The sequence below is a fragment of the Hemiscyllium ocellatum genome, chromosome 22, assembly GCF_020745735.1.
Source record: "Hemiscyllium ocellatum isolate sHemOce1 chromosome 22, sHemOce1.pat.X.cur, whole genome shotgun sequence".
NCBI classification, from domain to species: Eukaryota; Metazoa; Chordata; class Chondrichthyes; order Orectolobiformes; family Hemiscylliidae; genus Hemiscyllium; species Hemiscyllium ocellatum.
Window position 1 is genome coordinate 8,556,740 of NC_083422.1, and position 27,853 is coordinate 8,584,592.

Here is a 27,853-nt window from a genome sequence, read left to right on the forward strand (position 1 = left end):
TCCCAAAATCTGCTCTTTCAGGTCTCTGTTGCTATTGGGGATGGGTTTGGAGAAAGCTCACAAAAAAAAAAGTGACTGCTCCTTTCCTGTTTGATCTCCACCTATACAGACTGTGTAGACAAACCCTCCTCAACGACCTCCCTTTCTGCAGTTCTGATACTATGCATGATTAACAACCCCACTCCCCCAACTCTTTTACCTGCCCCAATTCCTTTGGAAACATCTAAACCCTGCAACATCCAACAACCGTTGCTGCCTCTGTGACAGAGGACTCTCCATAATGGCCACAACATCATAGCTCCAAGTAATAACCCATTATTTCCCATTCCAGCCACACACCATCCTGACTGGGACATATTGCCATTTCTTTCACTGAAACTCGGTCAAAATCGTGGAACGTCCCTCCCGAAAGTCCCAGTGGCTCACCTTCAAGAGAAATTAGTAAATGCTAACCTAGTCAATGTTGCTTACATACCAATGAAGAATGGAAAAAAAAATTGAACATGGAGAGTGTCAATCAGTAAAAAACCTAGTCCACTGCAGTATGGTGTACATTAAGCCTTTATTTGTATTTACAAGTTATACAGGTACAAAAACATACAGTATTGTGCCACAATAGAATAGTTAGAAGGAAAGAAATACATAGATATGAACAGACAAATCTACAGAGGTTTAACACAAATGGTTGTAGCTGGATTTTCTTTTTAAAAAGTTGGTGAAGAAAAGTGGTCCTGGTGCATTTGGTGATTCCCAACTGCCAAAAGAGGCAACACTTTTCAACAACCATCAATTCCTTTGGATATTGGCAGGGAGACTAGATTTATCCAAGTCATCAAAATACGGGTGACGCAAAGCTTCCTTTGCAGATATTCTTCTGGCAGGATCATAAATCAAGGTTTTCTGGTAAAAGACAAATACTTCATTACAGAGGTGATCATTTGCTATGCCTAGTGAGAGAACTATCTAGTTTACAAAATTTAACAGGTACACATGAATGTAGCCATAAACATACAAAGCTTAAAAGAAAATATTGTAAACTCAAAATTCTAACAAATGAATGATTGTACAAGTCAAAGGTGCAATGAAACATTTGAGTTTATCTTGTTTTATTTATGCAGGTCAATCTACTTTAATGTGTTTCATTAACAAGGGTTCGCTATACGTGATTAGAAAATGTCCCCAGTTTGTCAAAGTGTGAACTTTTAAAATGTGTGTTGGCTGTAATGCAAGTATTATTTCTAAAGCACGATTTTTCTCTAACAGGGCTTAGAGTTGTTTTTTTCTCTAAAAACTACAGAGAGTTCTGTATTGTGCTAACTCTGAATTTCACAAGTTCAGCTGGTATTCCTAAATACATCGATATGCTTGCTGTTTATGAAATGGTAACATTTCATATTTGAAAAGGTTTGCATCAGCACAAATTTTATTCCCAATTGCTTCTTGCACCATTACATACAGCCTACTCATTATAATGCAAATTGGCTTTGTTCAATTTGCCAAATAATTGGAGCATGAGCAAACATCACAGCCAGTTAACAGAAGATTGTAATGAAAGCTTTCATAGAAATGCAGAAAATATGCTGCAAATGTGTACCGATAGTCTAATTGTAGCAGTGAACTGTTAAAATCTGAATCCATTACCATAGGGCATATAAATTTAGCTCAAACATAGTTGTAGCAGGGAATTTAAAGTTTTACCTAGTGGTACTACTATTTAAATGAATGAATTCACATCTGCCCATAGAAAATAGTGACAGAAAGCAGGGAACATATTTGTAAAAATCCACTTACTGCTAGCAGGTCAAGGCCATTTGCATCAATGTTCTTCACTTGTGACAAGCTGCCTGCCTTCCACTTGGGAAAGGTGTTCTTGTAATCTGGCAAAGCCTCGACCTCAGGCCAGATTTCATTGTTTGGGGTACCCAAGGTCCTGAGAAAGCAAGACAAGTTTGAAAATTACAGTAAGGTGCTTCAATGTTGCCTCAAGGTCCATTGTGGCCCTCCAACCCACTTCAAACTGGGATAACCCAGAAGTCTAACATCATTGTAAAGTCATTGCCACCCTAAAGTCACAACATAAAAAGGCCAAAAGCTATCACTTCCATTACTGTTCGCTGCAATTTGGTTGAATGGGAATAAACTGGCTCTCGAACTGAACTTCCAGGAAGGCTTTCATAAAGAAGCTGCTTTGATTTTATATTCACCGCCAACATGGAGGTAGGATTACCAAACAGCTGAAGGGGAGAACTGACTTACAGTTCCATCTGACACAAGACCTGACTACACTTGCTTTCCACGACTTAAATTACACCAAGTTATTCATCTCATCAACACCTCAAATTTTTATTATCTTGGTGACATATTAGGTTTAAACTCCTTGTAACTCCACCACTAATACTGATGCACAAAGTAAATTAAATTCTCACTGCTCTTCAAATATGAAAGTTAACATGTTAATTAACTCAATGATAGAGAACTCCATGAGACACTTGAATGAAAACATTGCCTGGTGACTTGCATCACTCAGCAACTTATCCTCAGTAAAGAGCAAGGAAATACAATAGAATCCTCCAGACTTATTTTGGACAGTCCTCCAGAATTGATCATAGCCACTTCAAACAAAGAAGGAACCTAAACATATAGATGTTGATTCAAAGCAAGTTCCCTCTGGATTATGGACTGGTTTCAGTAAATTCAGTCACCCATGACTAGTACTGATTGACATAGAGGACTTTTCAGGACACAAAATGGATTTAAGCCATGTGAAATGGCTTCCTATTTCCATAGACTCAGCCGATGGAAATGCTATTAACTCTCATGTTATTTCGAGGGATAGGAGCCAAACACAGGCAATGGGACGAGTTCAGTTTAAAAAAAAAACTGGTCACATGGAAAAGTTGGGCCAAAAATCCTGTTTCCATGCTGGATGACGATAATTCTGTGACTGCTGTCTTGTAAATAGCAGATTCCCTCACCCCGCCCCCCCCCCCCCCCATTATAAAAAGAGAACATTTCCTCCTTGTAGTGCACTAACTTTGGAAAACATGGATAGCCCACTCTGGAGATGAGGGGAAAGACAGAAGCAGAAATCTTCTTGCACCTTGTTATGGAGATGGAGTGCTTTTGTTTCAATGTACCTGAAAATTCTGAACAGTTGATCAATTTCAGAGTCTCCATGGAAGAGAGGTCTCTTAGTGGCCATTTCAGCAAATATTGTGCCAATACTCCAGATATCCACTGGTGTGGAGTAACGGGCAGAACCAAGGAGTACTTCGGGAGCCCTATACCACAGTGTCACAACCTTTGAAAACAAAATCACACATGCAATTACCTATTAGCTTGTAAAACTCCCATTATTTAATGGAGGCCCCAATGACAGTCAGGCACACCACAGAATATTGCTCAGCACTGATGACTAAATCAATATTTCCTGACAATAGTTTTTAAATTAGAAACCCTGTCGAAAGAGGAACTCGAAAACAAACATTTTCACAAGCAGAGATGACTGTTAATGTGTCCATGTAATATTACATGGGAAAGACTAAAATGCTGGCACATACCACTTTGTTGAAAATATTCAGCACGTGAGGCAGCATCTGCCGAGCGCGTGTGTGTGTGTATGTGTGTGTATATGAATGTGTGTGTGAGTGAGTGAGTGAGTGAGAGAGTGAGTGAGTGAGAGACAACATTTCGGATTGATAATCTTTTGTCAGAACTGAGAACATTATCGTCTGATAGGGAAAGAAAAGTCAAAAAGAAAAGTTTTCGATCCAGTGGATGTGGAGAGACTAAACACCCAAATATTGATATCTGTTAAAATGTGTCAAATGAAGAACCCATCCAAAAGAGAATCAGTAAGCCTGTTTTTAAAACCGTAAACTTTGTTCTGGACGAAATCCTCTCCAGGTTAATACTGGCTCTGAATTCCTCCCTCATTTATTAGGAATATAACAAAGCTGAAGATAATGTGAGATGGTACTGGAACAAGAAAAAGTAATGTATTAGGGAAGGTCAGACCACCAACAGCTGCCATCAAGGACTAATGACTCTGACCCAAATTATATGATCGCATATTGAGTCCTGAAAGCTGTGAAGTACATCACTGAAACATGGAGTGCTGCTCCTTGAACTTAAATTTGAAAAGGCATTGCCTAGCCTTCTGGACTCAACATGAACAACATCTATCATTGATATTCTGTGTAAATGGGAAGCGTACAGGGACAAAAGCTTTTTTTCCTTTTACTATTACCCATTTCTCATATAATCTCCTGTGTCTTCTAGCTGATCATCTTGCTTTTGGCCAGTCCTCTCCAGCTTAAAGCCTTTACATTGCCAAGTACCAGTTCTGATAAATGGTCATCAACCTGAAGCATTCATTCTATTCCTTTTTTACTGGATGTTTGTTTTTATTTATTAGAATGTTGGCTCCCTGGGATTTCAGATTCCAATTCTCATCTATGAAGGTAAAGATGGAAATCAACATACTCCCATTTAAAAGGTGCTTGAAAGGTTAGACTATCTACGTTACACTGTTTGCAAATAGCCATGCTTTCATCTGTAAAGTGGATACAAAGAATGCAAAGGGCCAGGAAAGATTTAGAGCTGAAGACCTATACGGTAGTAAAAGGCAGCCAGTCCAATTATCGAGGAATCTTAATAAATGGGCATTCTATTGAAACAGAAAACTGCCAATCTGAAAACAGACGCAAAGCAATCATTAAAGCAACTCGAATAGAAAACCTTTAAAAGAGCATTCATTCATATACTGGAACAAAGAAACTGCACAACTGGACATGTACCTCATGAGTATAAACTCTGACAGGGACACCAAAGGCACGAGCCAGTCCAAAGTCAGCCAATTTAATTACGCCTTTACTATCAATCAGCAAATTCTGAGGCTTTAAGTCTCTGTGCAAAACTCTTCTCGAGTGACAGAACGCAATCCCTTGTGTTATCTGGTACAGGTAACTCTGAAAAAAGAGAAAGGAACCACATCAATCACCATAGGTCATAAATACATGAGAGAAAATTGGTTTAAACCACATAAGGAGACTATCATTTTACTTCAAAACGGATTACGTAGCAGAGTAACAGGCCAGGGAGAAATACAGACAATAGCGAACGTTAGCATGCATTTATCAACCTCAGCAAGTTCAAACAAAAAGTGGATGGGAGAGGCTCAAGGAGACTGGAGGTGCTGTGGAGGGCAGTGCGAAAGTTACTTTTTAACCCAATATCTGTGTATCCATCATTGCTGACAATTTTTTTAATAAACCAAACTTTGGAGCAAATATATTAGCTGTAAGGGTGCACTTAAAAGCAGTCTTCATTCATTTGAAGTTGGGAAAACAAACACCAGCATCCAGGATAAAAATTGAAAAATTAGGATACATAAGGAGTCCAGAGTAGATAAGACTCAAGATTGTACAAGTGCAAAGACTTGGGAATGGAGATCCTAGGAAAGACTGAGTTTAAGCAAAAGACAGATGAATTAATTAAACACGCAGCAATCATACAAGGACAAACCTGGATAAAATGACACTTGGAGCTCAAGATATCTTACAAAATAACACATGGAAAGTGGATTCTAAAAACAACACAATCTATAGTCTCTGGCTAAAAGTGGAAGATGTGTAACATTGCATACAAACGGACTGTTTCTTACTCAAACAAAAACAGATATCGCTGGAAAAGCTCAGCAGGTCAGGCAGCATCTGTGGAAGCAAATCAGAGTAACGTTTCACGTCCAGTGACCCTTGCTCAGAACGGAGGGTAGCTCAAAAAAAAAATTGGATTTTATGCAGAAGATAGGGTGTTGGAGGTGTAGGGGTGGCAGGGAAGAGGAGAGAAGAGGTGAGGAATAAAGGATAGTGAAGAGTTCAAAGAGAGAGAACAATTGGACAAATGAGTGCATAACCATCAGTCTAGGAGAACAAAGAGCTGGTCATAGGGACTATTAGTGGCTCACAATGGGTTGTGTGTATTAGCAGATCATATGATAACATGGGGAAAAAATGAGGATTGCAGATTCTGGAGATTAGAGTCAAGAGTGTTGTGCAGGAAAAGCACAGCAGGTCAGGCAGCAACAGAGAAGCAGGAGAGTTAATGTTTCAGGCACGAGCCCTTCAACAGGAATGCTCCTCAAATGCTGCCTGACCTACTGTGTTTTTCTAGCGCCACACTTCTCACCAGCTTTTCAGTCATCACTTTCTCCTAGTTAGTTCAAGGAGGCAGCAACTGGAAGCTCTTTTTTTGGGGGATACACGTAGGTGTTCTGCTAAGTGGTCAGCCAGTCTATGTTTCGCTTCCCCAATGTTGATGAGGAAATTGTGAGCAGTGAATGCAGTAGATTAGATTGCGTGAAGTGCAGGTAAAGCACTGCTTCACCTGGAAGGTGCAACTGGAGGTAGTGGAAACAGCCACCTATGATCCCCTGGTTCTTGTTTCTTTCTGACAATTACAAGAAACAGAAGCACTGGGGTCCATAAGATGCAGGAGAAGAATTAGGCCATTTGGCAAGAGTCTACACCACCATTCGATCATGGCTGATATGTTCTCAACCCAATTCTCCTGCCTTCTCCATATAACCTTGGATCCCCTTACCTTTCTATCTCACTCTTAAAACACTTAAAATCATGAAGGGCATGGATCAGATAAAAAGACAAAAGTCTTTTCTCTGGGGTGGGGGTCTCCCGAACTAGAGGGCACAGGTTTATGGTGAGAGGGGAAAGATATAAAAGAGATCTATGGGGCAACTTTTTTCATGTAGAGGGTGGTGTGTGTATATAATGAGCTGCCAGAGAAAGTGGCGGAGGCAGGTACAATTGCAACATTTAAAAGGCATGAATAGGAAGGGTTTAGAGGGATATGGGCCGGGTGTGCTGGCAGGTGGGACGAGATTGGGTTGGGATATCTGATCTGCATGGACGGGTTAGACTGAAGGGTCTGATTCTGTGCTGTACATCTGTGACTTGGCCTCCACAGCCTTCTGCAACAATGAGTTCCACAGATTCACTACCCTCTGGCTGAAACATTCCTCATCTCAGTTCTGAAAGGTTGTCCCTTCACGCTGAGATCGGGCTTGTGGGTAGTAGTCTCTTCTACTGGTGGAAGCATCTTTGCCACATCCACTCTATCCAGGCCTCGCAGTATTCGAGAGTTTCAATCAGATTCCCCCCCTCATTCCGGAGTTTTGGAATATTTACACTGAGTAGGAAAGCATTCAGTCCTGAAATAAAAAGTTTAAATAATTGTGCAATGGAACAGATATAGCACTTGAACTCAAGTTAGCAAAGCCAAGGAAGCGGATGGATGGTATAACAACAGGTAAAAATGAAATATCAGAAGTATCTGGCAGCTAGAGTCAGCACTAAGAAATCGTATTGAAAAGGAAACAAGAAAAGCCTCCTTTTATTTAAGCCATTGTAAAGTACAGACCTCAGTATCTAATGAATACAGTAGAATCTCAGAACAGTACTGTTACAGTAGTCCAGCAATTACCTTACCGGAAAGATACCCAAAAGCCAGACTAATACACGAGAACGAGAATTTAAGTTTCATCATGGTAGTCACAAAGTAAATCGTAAAAATTTGAAAATAATGTTGCTATAAGTAAAAGTATGCATGGAACTATGCACCTCGTGTCAAAGCACTCTAGATTCATTAATGTCATAGAGTCAGAGATATACAGCACGGAAACAGTCCCTTCGGTACAACTCGTCCATGACGACCAGATATCTCAACCCAATCTAGTCCCACCTGCCCATATCCCTCCAAACCCTTCCTATTCATATACCCATCCAAATGCCTTTTAAATGTTGCAATCATACTAGTCTCCACCACTTCCTCTGCAGCTCATTCCATACATGTACCACCCTGAGTGAAACACTTACCCCTCTCACCCTAAATCTATGCCCTCTAGCTCTGGACTCCACTACCCCGGGGAAAAGACTTTGTCTATTTGTCATATCCATGCCCCTCATGATTTTATAAGTCTCTGAAAGGTCACCTCTCAGTCTCTGAAGCTTGAGGGAAAATAGCCCCAACCTGTTCAGCCCTCTCCCTATAGCTCAAATCCTCCAGCCCTGGCAACATCCTTGTAAATCTTTTCTGAACCTTTTCAAGTTTCACAATATCCTTTCAATAGGAAGGAGACAAGATTTGCATGCAATATTCCAACAGTGGCCTAACCAATGTCTTATACAGCCACAACATGACCTCCTAACTGCTGGACTCAATACCCTGACTAAAAAGGAAAGCATAGTAAATGTCTTCCTCACTTTCCTATCTAGCTGCGACTCCACTTTCAAGGAGCTATGAACCTGCACTCCAAGGTCTCTTTGTACAGCAACAGTCCCCAGGACTTTATACAAGTCCTGCTAAGATTTGACTTCCCAACATGCAGCACCTCACATTGATCTGAATTAAACTCCATCTGCCACTTCTCAGCCCATTGGCCCATCTGATCAAGATCCTGTTGTAATCTAAGGTAACCGTCTTCGCTGTCCATTACACCTTCAATTTTGGTGTCAACTACAAACTTGCTAACTGTACCTATTATGCTCACATTCAAATCATTTATATAAATGACAAAAGCTAGTGGACCCAGAACTGATATTTATGACACTCCACTGGCCACAGGCCTCCAGTCTGAAAAATAACCCTCTACCTTTGAGCCAGTTCTGGATCCAAATAACTAGTTCTCCCTCTGCTCCATGAGATCTAACCTTGCTAACCAGTCTCCCATGGGGAACCTTGTTGAACACCTTACTGGAGTCCATACAGATCACAACCACCACTCTGCCCTCATCAATCCTCTTTATTATCTCTTCAACAAACTCAATCAAGTTTGTGAGACATAATTTCCCACACAAAGCCATTTTGACTATCCCTAATCTGTCCTTGCTCTTCCAAATACATGTAAATTCTGTCCTTCAGGATTCCCTCCAACAACTTGCTCACCACCAATGTCAAGTTCACAGGTCGATAATTCTTTGGCTTGTCCTTACTACACTTCTTAAACAGTGGCACCACGTTAGCCAACCTCCAGTCTTCTGGCATCTCACCTGTGACTATCGATGATACAAATATCTCAGCAAAAGGCCCAGCAATCACCTCCCTAGCTTCTTGCAGAGTAGTGTCCTTGAGGGAAGGAAGCCCAGTGGTCTGGACTATGTGGCTTCAGTTTAACAATAATCCCTCCCTGGAGAAATTTACCATATCACTGTATTAATATTCTTTTTCTGAATGTTATCCTGATTAAACAAGTAGCATTGACCAAGTAGCCAAGCACAGGCCATTGATATAAGGAACAGCAAGCAAGACAGGAGAGGGAGACTAATGAGAACGAGTGTTAATGGAGTGAGTAAGTTACTGAAACATTGGTTACAGCACAGAAAGTAATTTGGAGAAGAAGATAACTACATGTGCACCTTTAGTGGGAGACAGTTGATAATATTAGAAAGTGCGTAAAGGTGCAACATCAGAAAGTTTGGCAGTGCCCAGGCTTACGCAATGTTCAACCAGGTTCAAGGGGATTTACAGGTTGGTGAAAGAATGTCAAGCAAATCCTAAATCGTAATTACAACAGAAAAACCAATAAGTTGAGAAGGCAGAATGGAAATTTCTAATTTGATATTAGTCTACTGCTGAATTGCAATTTAGGTCAAACTTCCAGAAATGTCTAAATGTTTCCTGATTCCCTTCTAATTTTCCAAGCTAATGTTCATTTACAATACAATGTTTCCTAGAAGTATCACGCAGCATAAATGCAATTTGCTTAAGTGGAGAATTATTTTTAGAAAAGCTCAACACTAATTTGTCTATTTAAAAAATGTTTCAATTCATCAGTTTAAATGAAAACATTACAATTCTATTCAAATCTCCCTACCCAATGAAGGAGTTTCAGATTTCAGTAACGTTTCAGATACCTTTACTAGCATTTGGTCCATCATCTGGCGAGTAGGTAAGGAGTCCAAATACTTTTTCAGATCCATTGAAAGAAATTCAAATATCAGATACAGCCTTGCATCTTGCATTAGTACATCTTGAAGACTAAAGAAGAGGGAAAAGTTGAATTAATTGCTTGGCTTTAATAACTTGCGTAGCAACTTCACGTCAAATTCTCTCTTGTCGACAAAAGACACAGACTTGATTGAAGTACACTACTATAGTTGTCAGAAATTCCCTAGTTTTGAGAGTCTAGACAGAATACTGGCTGGCTATTATCCTCCTTTGAATAGTGCCATGGAATAATTTACAGTTACTCAGGGGAAAATACTGCAGAGTGAGTAACATTGGGAATATTAGCAGTTTCTACACTGACTACACCAAAGGTTAAGTCCTCAATAGTCAAGTCAGCAACAGTTATATGGCTCAGTTCCTCACCGGACAGTGCATCAACATAGCCCTCAAGGGCACCTCCTCTTAATATATTCAACCCTGCTTTTGACTTCAAGAAAAATATGTAACAAAGTTGTCACCACCACTGCTTGTTGTGCAGTGCTAATTTCCAACCTCTGAACCAGGAGGCTGGGTTCAAGACCCACACCTCTAAAAATGTGTCATAACATATCTGAACAGATTGATTAGAAAATATTTAAAAACGTTGCCAAAAAAAAGCCAATATTTAATTTGATAATGTGGTGTTATTCCTTCTCACTGGCAAATTAATCATTCTGTATCACCCACGTCAGGATCCTCCTGAATCACAGCGCACCCAGCCTAAGTGAAATAGTCATCACCATATTCACTTTGTACAGAAAACAACCATTATTCAAATGACCTATTCACTATAATATCGTTTGAACAGTTTTAAACAAATTGCAAATTAACAAGTTACCAAGATTCTCAAATTTTTTTGATCAATTAACTTCAGCAACTTTAGGCACCTGAGTAATTAACTGCAAATTGTTGCATCATTCACAATCTGCAAAACCACATTGCTCAACCTTGTGGATTCTTGCCAAATGGAGTAAATTAGAACATTTACTGCAGTCTGCAACATTCATGGATGTCTTGATTTCATTCTAACTTCATGCAACCTGAATACAAAAATATGTACACCTCAATTTAGCTCTGTACACTCACCAGACAATATTAGGGTGCTGTAGTTCTTTTAAAAGGGAAATCTCTCTGATTGCAGTGCTGGGAACACCTTCCTCTTCACTCTCCAACCGGATTTTCTTCATGGCTACTATCTGCTGAGTCGTTTTATGACGTCCTTTATAAACGACCCCATAAGTACCTAAAAATGTTCAGCAATATCTTAAAATCAAGGTTCCTATAGCTTTAGTAAAATGAAATGCTGTGACTTTTCCCCACCATTAAAGAAAGAATTTCCAGTAGGCCTTGTGAAAGCTGACCAAGGAGGAGGTCTCAACTATTACACTGATTTAGATATTGCTGCCCCAGCAGGTATTTGTTCTTGACCTTGTTCACCACGCTCTGAAAAAAAAAGTATCTACCAAGTCCTTGCTTCCACAACAAAGTATCTGAAATGGACACTATCAAAATTCTCTTCACACAATAGAGCTAAGAAAGCTGGGATTGGGGAATGGAGGCATATACATCATCCCTGTTTGACAGGCTAGTTTTCCTACTACTGCGGTTGCTCTGACAGTTTCCAAAACAGCCATTTACTGGTGGTAAGGGATGAGATTGGATAGGTGGGCAAAACTGGTTCTGGATATGTGAAGCAAAGCAAATAATTAATGGTGGTCAAACATACACCAAGAAACATTGGATAAAGGTTAGAAGTCTCACCTCTTTGTATAAAATTGCATGACTTTCCACTGACATTGGGCATTTTTGGAAATTGCTATGACTCTTCCAGGTCTGGAAGTCATTTATACATTCATGACTTTCGCAGATTGCCCTTGACCAACAAGAGCCCTGTTAACTGAACTGTAAAACTCTGAATAACTTCACTGGCGAATTCATAAAATGACTAGAACAATACTAGAACATTGCAGTAATTGATGAGCTGTTGAGTTTTCATACAAATTCACAATGATAGTGAATAGCTTCCCTTTGTATCAACTTCTCTTATAGCACCTTCCCATCGCACCCCACCCCCACCCCACCAAATCTTTTTCCCACCAAATGATTTAACCACCTTTCTGGCTCCCACAGGAGTGATATTCTTAACTAGTCCCCATTTCTCCAGGTACTGGCCATCTTCCCATTAAAATGTCCCATTCTAAAACTCCATCCTCAAAAAAAATTGAGCACTTAGCCTGCCTAAATTTCAAACTAATTTAATTGAGGTGGGAGTGCAAAATATTTCATTTAATGCATCAACTGAATTCAAAGTCTTACATCAATCGATGCGACTTCATTGGCCAACATGATTTGTATCTTTTCCTCAGAGCTTGCAGTGGCAAAAAAAGGGATGGGATGATACTAAAGCATTTCATATACAAAGGGAACATGGTTATCCAATGAACAGACCACATTTCAACTTTAGCCAAAGTATCATTCTGTTGTATACTCTGCAAGTCAGCTTAAAGATTCAACTTAAAAAAATATTGCTCACCTTCACCAATTTTCTCAATCTTTACATAATCCTCCATGCTGTTGTTCACAATTCAGCCTGCAAACAAATATCAGAAGATTAGATTTCCATGACAGAATAAAACCGATGAGTTTTGAAATACTGTAAACATTTAAACTCCAAACGTGAACAATCTTCAAAACCAGCTGTATAATTTTCACTTTACAAATTTATATTGCAAAAGATTTCATTTCAGGACAAACATTTGTGGACGTAACGTGATAAAACGCCCAGCGTTGTGAAGAAATGCAATGGCAAAAGTTTGGCAACATTTAGTTCAGCAGTCAGAGAGGGTGGGGGATGGACGACATGCAGTGTGGGATCCTGTCTGAACAGAAATAGGGTGAGAGTCTGGAGAAAGTGGCTTGATAGGAAACTAGATCTTGACAACTCTACTGATGCAGGAAAACAGAACTTTCTATGCAGTCACAACTTAACCTTCTAGGAATTTACTTCAGGCACTGAAATGATTTGTTCTTTGATCACAAATGAATCAGCATTTTGACACCTCTCACAAAAGAGAATGATGACAATAAATAGTGGCTATGCTATTAGAATTCTGAAATAGCAATTCATGGATCAGAATTCAAATAATAAAGTCCACCTAATCTACTAATGCCCTTTCCACAGAAAATCTGACATTCCAGACTACAAGGCCTCAAACCCACAACAGACAAAGGCAATGGGAGTTGCATTCATTCGGACTACAACAGTGCAAGACAGACGGACTGGATAGACAGGAGTAAAGTGGCAAATGACAATTAATCTAAAAAAGAGAGAGGGGTGATGGATTTGAGTGTATTAACAAGGCAAGCACAATTGTAGGACCCTAGGAAATACATATTTTCTGAGGGACATGGTGTGCATGTCCACAGACCTTTGAAGGCAGAACAGGTCAATAACATGGTCAAGGCAGCATGAGATACTTGCTTATGTTCAATTCTCTTATAAATAAAAAGAGCAAGGAGGAGGTTATAATGGAGCTGCATGTAACTGGTTAGGTCACCACATTATACCACAGAACGAATACAGAAGAGATTCACCAGGACATGACTGAATCATCCCAGGTCAGGCAATGGAGAGAGACTGGAGAGGCTGACATTGTTTCCCAACAGCAGAGAAGGCGGAGGTGGGAGTGGACAAGAGAACTAATTGAGCTCCACACACTTCTGATTGGCACAGGTAGATAGGGAGAAACTTTTCCCCCTCAGTTGAAGGGTCAATAATCAGGGGACACAATTTTAAGGTTTAGAGGGTATCTGAGGAAAAGAAAGAAAGAAAAACCAGCCAGGAACTTACGGGCATCTGGAACACTGCCTGAAAAAAAAAGTGTGACAGAGGCAAGGACCCACAAGACATTTGAAACAGCACAGCATGCAATGCTATGGGCCAAGGGCTGGAAAATAGTATTAGCATAGACGGCTGTTGATGACCAGCACAGATACCTTGGTCAAAGGACCACTTTCTGTGCTCTAAAACGTTTAAGATATTTTATTCATGTTCCCCCATCATTATTTGTATCCACTTAAGAATCCATCCATTGCCCTCTTTCTCATCTGCAAGCAGCTCCTTGTGCCATCAGTAAACAAAGCATCATTGTTCAAATGTTTGCTAATTACACACAACTCCACCTCAACCACTCAAGTCAACTTCCTCTCCAAGGCACTAGCTACCCTATATTGGAAAGCCATTCCTTCAGTGTTACTGGGACAAAATTTTGGAATTCCCACCCTAATGGCATTGTAGGTCTACCTACAACACATGGATTGAGCTGTTCAAGGAGGTAGCTCACCACCACCTTCTTAATGGTAACTAGGGACAAGCAATAAATGTTGGCAATCCAGTAATGCTCATGTCTCTTGAATGAACCAAAAAACCCTCCACTTGTTTCCAAATTGCCAAACCCCTGATTCAACAGCCAGTAAAGGACCAGCAGAAACTTTCTTCTGTTCGCAGGGAAGTGCAAAGCTCTTGTTTTTGATTCTTACCACAAAGCACTCCCTAGCCTATGGGGAGGTCACATCTGATTACGTTGATTGCATTTTATGGAGGTAACAAGAAGAATTCAATGGGTCTACATGGATTTTAACAAGGTTTGACAAGGATCCAAGTGTAGGCTCAGACAGGCAAAAATGGAGGGCAACAGAAGGCAAGATGAATCCAAAGTTGACCCAGTAGCAGGAAGTTAAGGACTTTGTTGTGGTTCTGTTCGCCGAGCTGGGAATTTGTGTTGCAGACGTTTCGTCCCCTGTCTAGGTGACATCCTCAGTGCTTGGGAGCCTCCTGTGAAGCTGTGAAGGGGGGGGATTGGAAGGGAAAGAGAGAAAGAAAGAGAGAGGAGAGAGCCAGTTGTCATGGTTCACATAGGTACCAACGACATAGACGGAAAGAGGTTCTACTGAGGGAATATGAACAGGGGCTAAATTATAAAGCACAACTACAAAAGGCAATTATACCCCAATTAATACCTAGGCCAAGAGCCAATTAGCAAACTGTCAAAAAAACTTAACTGGGCAAATACATGACTCAAAAGATTGGTGTGGGAGAAACTTGTTTAAATTCATCGAACACTGGCACTAATACTGAGGAAGGAGGAATTTGTTCTGATTAGACAGACTGAACCTGAATCGGGGGGAGATCCAAGATGGCGGCGACTCAGCAAGTCTGAGTTTACAGAGCTCTTCCCAAAACCTGGGTAAAGTGAGTTACTCACCTCCACCACACTTACCAAACCACCCAAAAAAATTTTCTAACCTTAATTAGCTGCTTACTATTATATTTAAGCAGTTTAATATTAAGTGGATAATGAGTAAACCAAAGGGATCCCGCAGCTCTCAGAAAACAAAGACCCCTCCCCCACCCTCCTCTCCTCCTCCTGCTGCAGCTGATGTAAAAACAGGCCTTGAAGAGATGATTGCCAGGCTGGAAACGACACTTGTCAATTTCATCGCAGAATCCAGACAGAGATGGAACTCATTCGAAGAAAAGCTACAAAAGTACAGCGAGGCTCTCGAGGAATTACAGGGCCGAGTGAAGGGGGCGGAGCTAAAGGCCACGACCTCCGAGGCTGCAGCACAAACAGCTGCAGAACAGGTGCGAGCTCTGGAGCAGAGAGTCCGGGCCTTTGAAATCTACATGGATGACCTGGATAATAGAAATCGGAGAAAGAATATCCGTCTTCTGGGCCTCCCTGAACAAGAAGAGAAGGGACAGTTAGTAGTATTTCTGGAGCGATGGCTGCCCCAGCTTTTAAACCTGGGGGCTGAAACTGACCGGGTAAGGGTGGAGTGGGCCTACCGGGTCGCAGTACGCGGATCTGGCCCAAACCAGCGCCCACGCCCGGTCCTGTTCCGGCTGCAGAGTTATAAGGAGAGGCAGATACTCCTGGATGCCTCCAGAAATCTTGGAAAGGATCCTAAAGCCATGATCCATGAAGGATCCAAGATTATGTTATTTCAGGACTTCTCCCCGGCTTTGGCACGAAGGAGGGAGGCGTTTGATGAGGTGAAGAAATGTCTAAGGAACTTAAATATTCAATACACCTTACGCTACCCAGCGACGTTATGCTTTACCCACGAAGGATCCGAGTATAATTTTAGATCACCAGAAGAGGCTAAGGAACTTTTAGACTCGTTTAAATAAATCGTAAGAGACAATTTATGTTGGCTTGCCTCTTCCACACTCCGTGGGGAAAAGTGGATACTTTACTCTACTTTACTTTTGCTTCTGGGAGCAGGGTTGTCTTCCCTTGCTATTTTATGTTATTATACTTAACTGTAATCTGTTGGAGATGTAATTTTATAGTTATGTGTGTTTGTACGTGGCATTGATGCTATCAGATATACTCAGGTATGGGTGGGGAGGGGTGGGGGTGGGGCGCTCACTGTTAACTCTAGCTCGGTATTATATCTAAATCCTATTAAGGAGCACCCGGGTCAAGGGTGGGACACTGTTTGGGAGAGGATATGGTGGACCTTTAGAAAGGAAGTAAGGCCCCCTGAGAACAAGGGGGAGGATCTCCATTCAAACATGTTTTTTTTTTTTGTTCTTATTGTTTGGAAATAGTTTCCTTTTTATTATACTGTTATGAGTGTATTAGAGAACATTTTCTCTTGTTTGAAGGATGTAAGTGACTCAACTATACACTCTGGATAATTGTGGATTAGATTAGTAGTTAACTGAGTTTCATTGTTTTTCTTTCTTCTTTAGTATTATTCCTTTGAATTTTGATGATTATATATTTAAGATCTATTTTTATATTAATGTCTGTGCTTGAAAGTTCTGTTTATTTTTGTAAATCGGTCAAAATATTAAATTTCTAATAAAAATATCTTTTAAAAAAAACCTGAATCGGAGTCCTGGACACTAACATGGATAGGGCTTTAAACAATATTGGAGGGGAGCTCTAGTTGCATGGAAAACTTTGAAGGGAAGGAGGGTTTAGCAGAGGTTATTAAAGTTTCCAGAACAAGTAACAGGGTAGAGACTATTTAAAGGCTCAAGGATCTAACCTCAGGCACAGCATGTAAGGGAAAGGGGCAGTCACAGGATTGAGGGTACCTTAAATGCATGCAGCAGACCAAACGAAGGAAATGAACTTGTAGCGCAGATTGAATTTGGCAAGTACAATGTTTCAGGTATCAAAATGATGTGGCTGCAAGGGGATCAGGGATGAGAATAAAATATCCAAGGATACACGCCTTAGCAAAAGGACAGGCAGTGGGCACTGGCCCTCTGAAAGGTGAACCTGGAGAATTAATGGGTAACAAAGAAACGGCAGATGAACCGAGCAGACACTTTAAATTAAAACTTCAAGAATATGGGGCAGAGGTGAGTGCAGAGCCCATCATTGGGGTGGTGCTGGGGGAAGCAGAAAGGCCTGAAGATGGATAAGTCATCTTTCAGGATGGGCGGCACAGTGGTTGGCACTGCTGTCTCACAGCACCTGAGACCCGGGTTCAATTCCCGACTCAGGCGACTGACTGTGTGGAGTTTGCACGTTCTCCCCGTGTCTGCGTGGGTTTCCTCCGGGTGCTCCGTTTTCCTCCCACAGTCCAAGGATGTGCGGGTCAGGTGAATTGGTCATGCTAAATTGCCCGTAGTGTTAGGCAAGGGATAAATGTAGGGGTATGGGTGCGTTGCACTTCGGCGGGTCGGTGTGGACTTGTTGGGCCGAAGGGCCTGTTTCCACACTAAGTAATCTAATCTAATCAAATCAAATCAAATCACTGGAGTGAGAAAGGGTCTCAGAGGACTGAAAAATAGCAAATCTAATACTGCTGATTAAGGAGGGAGATAGAAGACAGGAAACTATAGGGCAGTTATCAAGGAGAAGTCATGCCTAACAAGTCAGTTAGAATTCTTAAGGAGAGATCAAGCAAGTTAGACAAAGATCAGCCAGTGAACATGATCTATTCAGACATGCCAGTGGACATGATCCACAGATATTTGTATTTCTCGAAGGCCTTTGACAAAGTAACCACAGCCCATGATGTCAGGAACAAGGTATTGACATGGATAGAGGATTGCATGACTAGCAGAAGGCAAGGATAATGGGGTCTTTTTCAGGAGAAAGTGAGGACTGCAGATGCTGGAGATCAGAGCTGAAAATGTGTTGCTGGAAAAGCGCAGCAGGACAGGCAGCATCCAAGGAACAGAAGAATCGACGTTTCGGGCATGAGCCTTTTCCAGCAACACATTTTCAACTCTTTTTCAGGATGGCAGCCAGTGATAAGTACAGTTTGCAGAGGGCAGTGTTGTAATCACAGCTATTCATATTATACGTAAATAAACAAACCGAGGGCATTGTTTCATCTGCAAACGTAGCACAAAGATAAGTGGAAGGCCAGGTAACGGTGAGGAGGCTGCAGAAGAACTAAGGCTAGGAGAGTGGACAAAAAAATGATAGATGGAAACAATGCAGGAAGATGCAAGGTTACACACTTTGCTAGGAAAAGTAGAGGTATAGATTATTTTCTAAATGGGGGAAGTCTTAAGCATAAGGGATTTTGAGGTCAGAGTTCAGGATTCTCAAGCTTAGCATGCAAGATCAACTAGCCATTAGGAAGGTAAATGCAGTATTAGCATTCAATTCAAGAGGACTAGAATATTAGAGCAGAGATGTATTGCGAGGCTGTATAAGGTTCTGTCAGGTCACATTTGGAATATAATGACAGTTTTGGTCCTTGTATGTAAGGAAGGATGTACTAGCACTGGAGATGGAACAGAGGAGGTTTACAAGAATAATCCTGGGGATGAAGGGCTTGTCATGAGAGTTTGAGGAATTTGGGTTTGCCCTTGATAGACTAAACAGAGATCAGATTGAAACTGAAGAATTGGATAGAGTGGTCATGAAGATGCTGTTTCCACGAGCCTCAGAGCGGAGGGCTGACAATTTAGAATGGAGATGAGGAGAATTTCTTTAGCCAGGGGGTAATGAGTCTGTGGAACTCATTGCCACAAAAGGCTGTGGAGGTCAAGTCATTGCGTGTCTTCAAGACTGATAAATAGGCTCGATTAGTAAGGGGCTTAAGGATTACTATGGAAGGCAGAAGAACGGGAATGAGAAAAACACATCAGTCATGGTCAAAATGTGGAGCAAACTCAATGGGCCAAATGAATTAGTTCTGCTCCTGTAGCTTCCGATCTTAACCCAGAGAAATGTGAAGTAACATTTCAGAAAGAGAAATATGCAATAATGGAAGGATTCTTGAGAATTAGAAAAGAACAGAGGAATCTTGAAGCATCAATATACCCACAAAGGTAACAGACCAACTAGGTAAACTAGTCAAGGATGCTTTTCTTCATTCACTGAAGACTAATATCTACGTGCAGAAAGCTTGCGCTAGAACTGTTGAAAGCACTATACAGACTGCAGCTATAGTACTGCCTACAGTTTTGGTCGTAACATCACATGAAGAATGCGATCACCAGAAGGGAGGGGAGATTTAAGGTTGCTGACTGGCGTGGAGAATTTTAACAATGTCAAAAGATTGGCTCAGCTGATTAAATTAGTCTCAATCAATTAGATTAGCTTTGCTTTAAATCCAGAGAGGTGGGAAGGGGTCTCTGGAGTTCACTAAACATGAAAAGCAGAAACCCTCATTATATTAAAAAAAATTCCTGACATGTCCTTGAGGTGCTCGAATCTAAAGGATTATGGACTAAGAGCAGGAAAATAGGATGAGGCTGATTCGACTTTTCTAGAGGAGAAAGTGAGGTCTGCAGATGCTGGAGATCAGAGTTGAAAATGTGTTGCTGGAAAAGCGCAGCAGGTCAGGCAGCATCCAAGGAGCAGGAGATTCGACGTTTCGGGCATAAGCCCTTCTAGAACCAATATGATTGAGCAAAAGGCTTGTAGCTGTGTTTGCACCAGTTAAACAATGACTCAACTAAGGTCTTCATCATTGTTTTTATCTGGCTGGCAATGACTTCCACAATTCTCTATTGCTGTTCTTTCAACTCCACAATCTCCTGATAACTGTACTTATGTAACTGCGTCTTCTTCAGCATCTTCAACTTACAGCAAATACAAGCTGGTTAGTTTAAATTTGGTGGGGGAACTTCCAGAACAAATTGATAAATTGCATGGACAAATGCAAGTTGAAGAAAATAGCATGAGTTCCCAGTGGAAAATCAGGTTGCTGAAAATTTGCTGGAAGCTCTTCAATAGTTAACAGCATTGCTGAGGGCATGCACTTGATATAATGTACATGGATTCTGAAAAAGACATTTAATAGTGCTGCCGAGAAGAAAGTGAGATCATGTGGGATCTAGTAGCAACATGGATATACTACTGGTCAATGATAGTAAACAGAATTGATACATAAATACTTTTGGAGCTGAAGGAAGATTTGGAACAGGGTTCCCAAGGGGCCAGTATTGGAATCCTCCCTAATCTTGATATTATTGACCTAGACCTTTGAATTGTGCCTGTGCACAAAGTTTATACAGCAGACAAAACTGGGAGCATTCTAAACCATAAAAGGAGAAAAGTGCAGAACTTCATTGGACCTAAACAGGTTGGTAAAATGGAAAGACAAGCAGCCAAAGTTCAATAAGAAAAAATGTGAGGTCGTACATAGTGTTAGGAAGAACAGGGGCAAACAAAATTAAGAGAACAATTCTAAAAAAGGGCACAGGAGGTGAAGGACTCGGACATATACGTGTATGTCATTCAGAGTGTTGGACCTATTGGGAGAGCAGTTAATCAAAATTAAAATACTATACATAAGTACAGTGTACTAAATGAGGAGATGTTGAACTCATACATGATACTTATTAGTTAGACCTCAGCTAGAGGGTGGTGTACAGTTCTGGGATCCACATTATAGGAATAATATGAACAAATTGGAGAGTTTCAGAAAGAAATACATTCGAATACTCATGGAGAAGTTGGATACGCTCAGCCAGGGATCGTATCCAGTTTCAAGCATTGTACTTTAGGGAAGATGTGAAGGTATTGTGAAAGTGCAGTAGAGATTCACAAGAATGGTTCCAGAGAAGAGAGACATATGTAGACAGATAGGCCAAATTAGGACTGTTTTCCTCAGATGAGATGTATCCCAGGCTACTATGGGAGGCAAAGGAGGAGATTGCAGGGGCCCTTATACTAAGTATCAAATCCTCTCACCACAGGAGAGTTAACAGAAGGTTTGAGGACAGCTAATGTACTACCATTATTCAAGAAGTAGAGATAAACCATGGAATTATCAGCCAGCGAGTCTCAGTGGGAGAGATATTTCTGGAAAAATTCTACAGGACAGAATTAATTTTCATTGAAAGTGGCATGGATTAATCAAGGATAACCATCATGGATTTGTCAAGGAGAAATCACATGACAAGCTTGATTGCATTTTTTGAGGAAGTGACTAGGTGTGCAGATGACAGCAGTAAGTTGATAGTATCTACAGACTTCAGTAAGATGTTTGACAAGGTGTCATTTGCCAGACTAAAAGCAGCAACAGCCAGGGCAATTTGGCAAATTGAACCCAAGGAGTCAAACAAGAAGGTGGTAGTAGCCAAAATTGTGTGACTATGCCCAGTGGCGTACCAGAGTTTAGTGCTAGTCCAGAAACTATCTGGGATTGTGATCTAGACAGATGTTAGAAATTGGAAATGCAGTAAATAGCAAGGAAAAACGCTTTCAACTAGGATGACATAGATAAGGTGGAGAAAGTGATGACTGCAGATGCTGGAGATCAGAGTTGAACAGACTGGTGCTGGAAAAGAACAGCCCTTCTTATGCCCAAATTGTCAACTCTCCTGCTCCTTGGATGCTGCCTGATATAGATGTGGTGATAAGACAAGCTGAACAGTGACAGGTGGAATTTAACCCTAAGTATAACATGATGCTATTTTGAGAGATCTAACAAAGCAAGAGGACAACTTGAAGGGTAAGGCACAAATACAGAGGACCAGAGGGACACTTGTGCATTTTAATACATTCGCGATAGTAACAGGACAAGTGGATAAGGCAGCATTTGGAATACAGGTAGGCAATCCTTTATCTGAAATCCCAAAATCCAAAAAGCTCCAAAGTCCAGAGGTTTTTTTTGTGAAGTATTTTTCTCTTTACCAAGGTTATTCGGCGTGTAAACAGTTAACCCAAGTCGACACCCACTTGATGGTGTCACTGGGGGGCGTGGCCCAGTACCAGTAGGCCTCCATTCTCTCTCAAGGCCTATTTTACTTAGTAAGTCTGCTTCTCCGGTAAGATTTTGAAAAAATTTCACCAAACTGTCACTTATTCTGAAAGTCGAAAAATTCTAAAATCTGAAAAACAGCTGGTCCCGACGATTTCAGATAAAGATTTGTCTGCTTGGACTTGTTTTTATTAAGTGAAGATATTGAATACAGCAGCGAAGTTACAATGGAGTTGTACAGGATGTTCATTGGAGCAGATTGAGCACTATTGCAATTCTGGTCACTATACAACAGGATTGCACTAGAGAGAATGAGAACTTGATTCACCAAGATGTGGCTTGGGCTGGATTGATTCAACTAAGAAAGAAAGACTATACAGGCTGGAGTTGCTTTCATTACAGCTGACAAGGCTGAGGGGAGAACCTGATTGTGGTGTACAAAATTATGAGGATAAAAGACAGTAAATAGGAAGATAGTTTTCCTTTTAGTAAAGGGGTAAATAAACAAGGGACAAAAGCACATGGTAAGGGCAGGAGGTTGAGGGGAATTTCAAGGAAATATTTTTCACCAAGAGTGATAGATTTGTAGAACTCAGCATTTGAGAGACTGGGAGAGACAGGAACTATCACAACTTGGAAGTATTGAAATGAATATCTAAATGTAGGCCAAATGCCAGAAGAGAGAATTAAAGAGGATACCTGTAAGATGAGCAGTGTGGATACAATGGGTTATAGGGCTGCTTTCCCATGTTATAAAATTTCTCAGGACTCTAGAGGTACTCAGATTCAAAGTAATGATTAAAAAAAGCAAAAACAATGAGAAAAATCTTTATGATCTGAATGCACAGTCTGATAAATGCCGCTACCACACATTTCAGTCAAAACATGAATAAAGAGGGATTAAATTGTTCCTTTCCTGCAAGAAGGCAGGAGCACACAACTAAGTAAATTGCTCATTTCAAATGTCAGTGCAGATACTATGGACTAACTGGGGGCCTCATCCTATGCTGAGAATTTAAGAACGGAGATTTAAACAGTAGCCATGCCTTCTGCTGCCTGCACTAAGCTTCAAAATTTCCTGCGGGAACCTTTCTAGCTCTTTCTCTCTTAAAGAGGCTGCTTAAATCCAGCCTCTATGAATAAGCTGTTAATCATCTCCTATATGACTCTGCATTCAATTATAACCAGAAGCCCTTTGTGTTTACATTACAGAGATACTGAAAAAATACAAATTATTGACTTAGTTTGGTTTCTTGAGGTTGAATTTGAGATCTTGCGTTTCTTAACCAACAATTCCTAACATCACCTCATTTTTGCTTACTTTTACCCACCTGGAATTCATTAACCTGTCTTCACCTTTTATTCAGATCATTCTTCATCTTTTCCCACTTTACCCAGCATTATGCTGTGACCATACAAATTCACCTCCCCCTTCCCTTTAAGAAATCCAAAAGAACTGTTTCCTCTGTGCGACACAGGCTCACAATCATCCATGCCAATCCAACACAAGGGCAGAGGATGCACCACCTGCACTTTCATCTTCTTCCTTCTTACCTTCTGGGGTCCCAAATACTCATTCCAGGTCAAGTAGCAATTTACTTGTACATGCAATTAAGTATGATGCACTCACCGCTGATGATACAGTATCCAAATGCAGTTTAGGTAATAACTTTGTAAAACATTGTTGTGGTTCTGCTCGCCGAGCTGGAAGTTTTTGCTGCAAACGTTTCGTTCCCTGGCTAGGGAACATCATCAGTGCTGTTGGAGCCTCGTGTGAAGCGCTGCTTTGATGTTTCTTCCGGTATTTATAGTGGTTTGTTCTTGCCGCTTCCGGGTGTCAGTTTCAGCTGCAGTGATTTGTATGTGGGGTCCAGGTCGATGTGTCTGTTGATGGATGTTCTTGCCGTTTCCGGGTGTCAGGTTCAGCTGTAGTGGTTTGTATATGGTGTCCAGGTCAATGTGTCTGTTGATGGAGTTTGGGGATGAATGCCATGCTTCTAGGAATTCTCTGGCTGTTCTCTGTCTGGCTTGTCAAATTTGACTGGGAAAACACCACTATCATAGGACAAGCCAGACAGAGAACAGCCAGAGAATTCCTAGAAGCATGGCATTCATCCCCAAACTCCATCAACAGACACATTGACCTGGACACCATATACAAACCACTACAGCTGAACCTGACACCCGGAAACGGCAAGAACATCCATCAACAGACACATCGACCTGGACCCCTCACACAAATCACTGCAGCTGAAACTGACACCCGGAAGCGGCAAGAACAAACCACTATAAATACCGGAAGAAACATCAAAGCAGCGCTTCACACGAGGCTCCAACAGCACTGATGATGTTCCCTAGCCAGGGAACGAAACGTTTGCAGCAAAAACTTCCAGCTCGGCGAGCAGAACCACAACAACGGATACCCGAGCTACAAATCTTCAATCAGATTTTAAACAATTTGTAAAACATCTCTGCTCAGTAATGACTGGGCTTTCAGTCGTGTCATCTTAATACTGCCATCAGGATTCAACAATTTCAGATCATGCTTCCTCCTGTTTATTTTCCAGTGGTAGCTGATGATTTTGTTACTTCACGTTCATTCTCGAGATGCAGCCTGACTGCCAAGTAGCTCTCATGTGGAGCATTGGCATTTATTGCTTGAACCGTACTGCAGTTTAGTTGCATTGACACTATTTCGGATTACACTGTACAATTTACTCCCTTTGGTAAACAGAATCAGTTATTGCAGTGTGCAAAGGAATCATTGAGGCTTGTTCTTAACCGCTTCCCTATTCCTTTGGTTGTGTATAAGCAGTTGGCTTTAAGAACCTTGGTCTGTTATCCTTGAAATGGCCCATAACTTGTCTGACATGTTCTGTCAGAAATATAAAGTGAATGGTGCAACAGTCTGGTGATAATTATAACAGAGGGAAAACAAAGGAATCATGTTTGACTTGGAAGAAAGTCTTGGTTGTCATGCATTCTAGTTTCCCCAAGACTACTTCATCTCATTGTCGTTGAAATAGTTGCTTGTAAATCTTGAAGAAAACTTCGGAAACTTGCAGCATTACGCGACAGGTGAAGAATTTACAAATGGTTAAAATGATGAAATATCAGAAAACTTACCCGTATTTACAGGCGAAAGTCCCAGGTTAAATCTTTCAGCAATAACTTCAGTACAGAGGATCCTTGCAGCTTCCAGGCATGTAATAGTCAGATGGCCTGTTGAAATACAGATGATTGAATGTTATCAATCTGTTCTGTACTTTGAAAAAAATTGCAAGCAGTAAAGTTATGAACTTAAATCAGCAATGCAGCAAATAGAGGGGGGAAAAAAAGTCAGAATTTCTCCAGACAGACAGTCTTGGACTCTCTAGAGCACCCAACCAAACTAGAGGAATAATTAAACTTGCTACCTTGAGTTATGCATATTCTTCACAATTGAACGTCTGTGGTAAGGGCCAATGAGCTGAGGTGGACATCATAGCTAAACATACCAAAGCTCACATTAAAACATATGCTGTCCAAAGCAGGTCACAAAGCTGGTGCATGAAATAACCGGATTGTCCACACCCACATTCCAACAGCCTTTCTAGCCATTACATTCATTCATAGAAACAAATAACTTCAGAATGGTGATAACATAAGGTGGGATGGAAATAGACATTCATGCAGCATGTGTCCATAAGAGTTAGTCACATCAGGTCATTTTTTTTCCAATTTCTCTTCAGAAAAAATAAAATCTCTTCCAAAAGCTATAATTAAGACTGCTTTCACCACACTCTCAGGTAACTGCTTTCCAGATTTTAATCTTTCATTGGAGAAGTAAAGGTTCTTCCTCATGTCACTGTTGCTTCCTTTACAAATCACCTTAAAATCAGTCATCCTTCCTTCACGAACAGTTCCTCCCTATCAATTTAATTTAGACTCATGATTAAAAGCACCTATTAAATCTCCTCTCAACCTCTCTACTCAAGAAAAAAAATACAGCTCCTATACTACATCCTTATCACTTAAGACATTTATGATTGAAACCATTATCAATCTGCTGTAACATCCTTCATAAAAATGCTACATTACATAATGTATTTGAGTTAAACCAGCTTTAAAGGTTCACCATAATTCCCTTGCTTTTATGAGCCTTTACTTCACATAAGAAACCATTTAGTTAAGCATATCTTCAACAGCCATGAGCACTCAAACCTTATGCTATTTTAAGCTACCAAAACCAAAGTACTGTGGACGTAGAGAATGTTAAATAAAAACTCAGTGGGTCTGGCAGTATCTGTTGAGAAAGAAAGTTTCATATTTCGAACATGATAGGACCCTTCTTTAATACTGGAATGGTGACCATTTTTCTAACTCTTGGTCTGTAGTTTTATAGGTAACAGTGCCTCACCTTTCAGGAACTAAGTTATATGCCCCTGTTGGACCATAACCTGGTGTTGGGTGATTTTTAAACTTTGTACTCCCCAGTCCAACAGGGGCATCTCCATTTCAGGGACTAGCTCACCATCCTCACAAAGGGTTTGAATGCGAAAAATTACTTACTTGGCCTCTGAACCAATTATTTCAAATCGTGCCCAGTTAATGAAAGCAACAAATGCTGGAGATCGGTCTCCCTATACTGTAATCTGATGATACAGCTGTTGTTAAACCCCCTCTGACCTAACGAGATTGATTAACTCTTCAAAAACAGAATTAAACAAAGACGCTGACAGCTGCAGGTGCTGGATCTGTCACGTTCAAAGAGCTTCACATGTGGCATCCAGAAGTTAGCCTCCCCACCACCACCACCACCACCTCGGGCACATCCAGGAGGCCCAGACCCAGCTTCCAGGCCAGGCCTGAGGGCTCTCTACTCACCCCCCACCTCCCCCCCCATCCCCAGACCCCTCAGACCCCGGGGACGGCACTGGATCACCCGGGAGGTGGTTCTGCTCCTGGGTCCCATCAGCGGCCGGGACGAACCTGCAGGCTGTGCGCGGGTGAGGGTTATGCTGGAGAAGGGGGCCGAGCGGCGCTGGGTTGACTGAGACAGCAGCACTCGTTGCTGTGGGTCCGCTCCCGCCGCAGTTTGAACGCCGCTCGCTCAGTCCAACCGCCCCCTCCGCGATTCAAACCTTCAGCCAATCCGCGCCGCCATTTGGATTCAAAGGAGCCAATCAGGAGGGCCGAGCGAACTGGGGTCCTTCCACCAGCGTTTAGGTGGCCAACGAGAAAGGCGCGAATCGCTGGAACTAAGCGGCAGAGGATATGGGCGGGGCGTGGCGGTGTCGGGGGCGTGGCGAAGAAGGGGGCCAGGTCTTGACCACGGGATCCCGCCTTGGGGCGCGGCATGTTGACGGGGGCGGGGCTTGACGCGCGGGATCCCCCCACAAAATAGACGGGGCGGAGCCTGATGGTGGGGGCGGAGCAATAAAAGCCTGGGAACTTTGAGGCGGTCGGGGATGGTACGCAGTCAGAGCGAATGCTCAGTTTGTTTTTTTGGTTGTCGGATTTGTTTTGCTTCGCTGATGGTTTGAGGTGAGCGGGTGGATTTTTAACTGCACAGTTTGACTCTCTTATTGCATCCAGACTTGTAAGACATTGGTTTGCACCATGATGGTCAAGCCTGCATTCAGCATCACCTGGGGTGGCACGGGTGTACCATGGT

The 27,853-nt window shown here is 41.5% G+C and overlaps 1 protein-coding gene across 1 annotated transcript; it reads right to left on the minus strand.

Annotated features, from left to right (window-relative positions):
- Window positions 1–545: 545 nt before the first annotated feature.
- On the minus strand, window positions 546–27,298 carry cdk1 (cyclin dependent kinase 1). The gene is made up of 9 exons (XM_060842321.1): window positions 27,169–27,298; window positions 25,324–25,419; window positions 12,536–12,592; window positions 11,089–11,245; window positions 9,930–10,053; window positions 4,800–4,970; window positions 3,138–3,301; window positions 1,792–1,930; window positions 546–900 (listed from the first exon to the last, which is right to left on the minus strand). The coding sequence occupies exons 3-9, from the start codon at window positions 12,570–12,572 to the stop codon at window positions 787–789; spliced, it is 906 nt and encodes a 301-aa protein (XP_060698304.1). The 5' UTR covers window positions 12,573–12,592; window positions 25,324–25,419; window positions 27,169–27,298; the 3' UTR covers window positions 546–786.
- Between the last annotated feature and the right edge of the window lie 555 nt (window positions 27,299–27,853).

Coding starts and splice junctions, on each gene's coding strand:
- cdk1 (XM_060842321.1), bottom strand. CDS start 12,572: ATGGAGGATTATGTAAAGATTGAGAAAATTGGTGAAG. Junction 11,246..12,535: donor GATTGAGAAAATTGGTGAAG/GTGAGCAATATT, acceptor GAACATTTTTAG/GTACTTATGGGGTCGTTTAT. Junction 901..1,791: donor ATGGCCTTGACCTGCTAGCA/GTAAGTGGATTT, acceptor GTCTTTTACCAG/AAAACCTTGATTTATGATCC.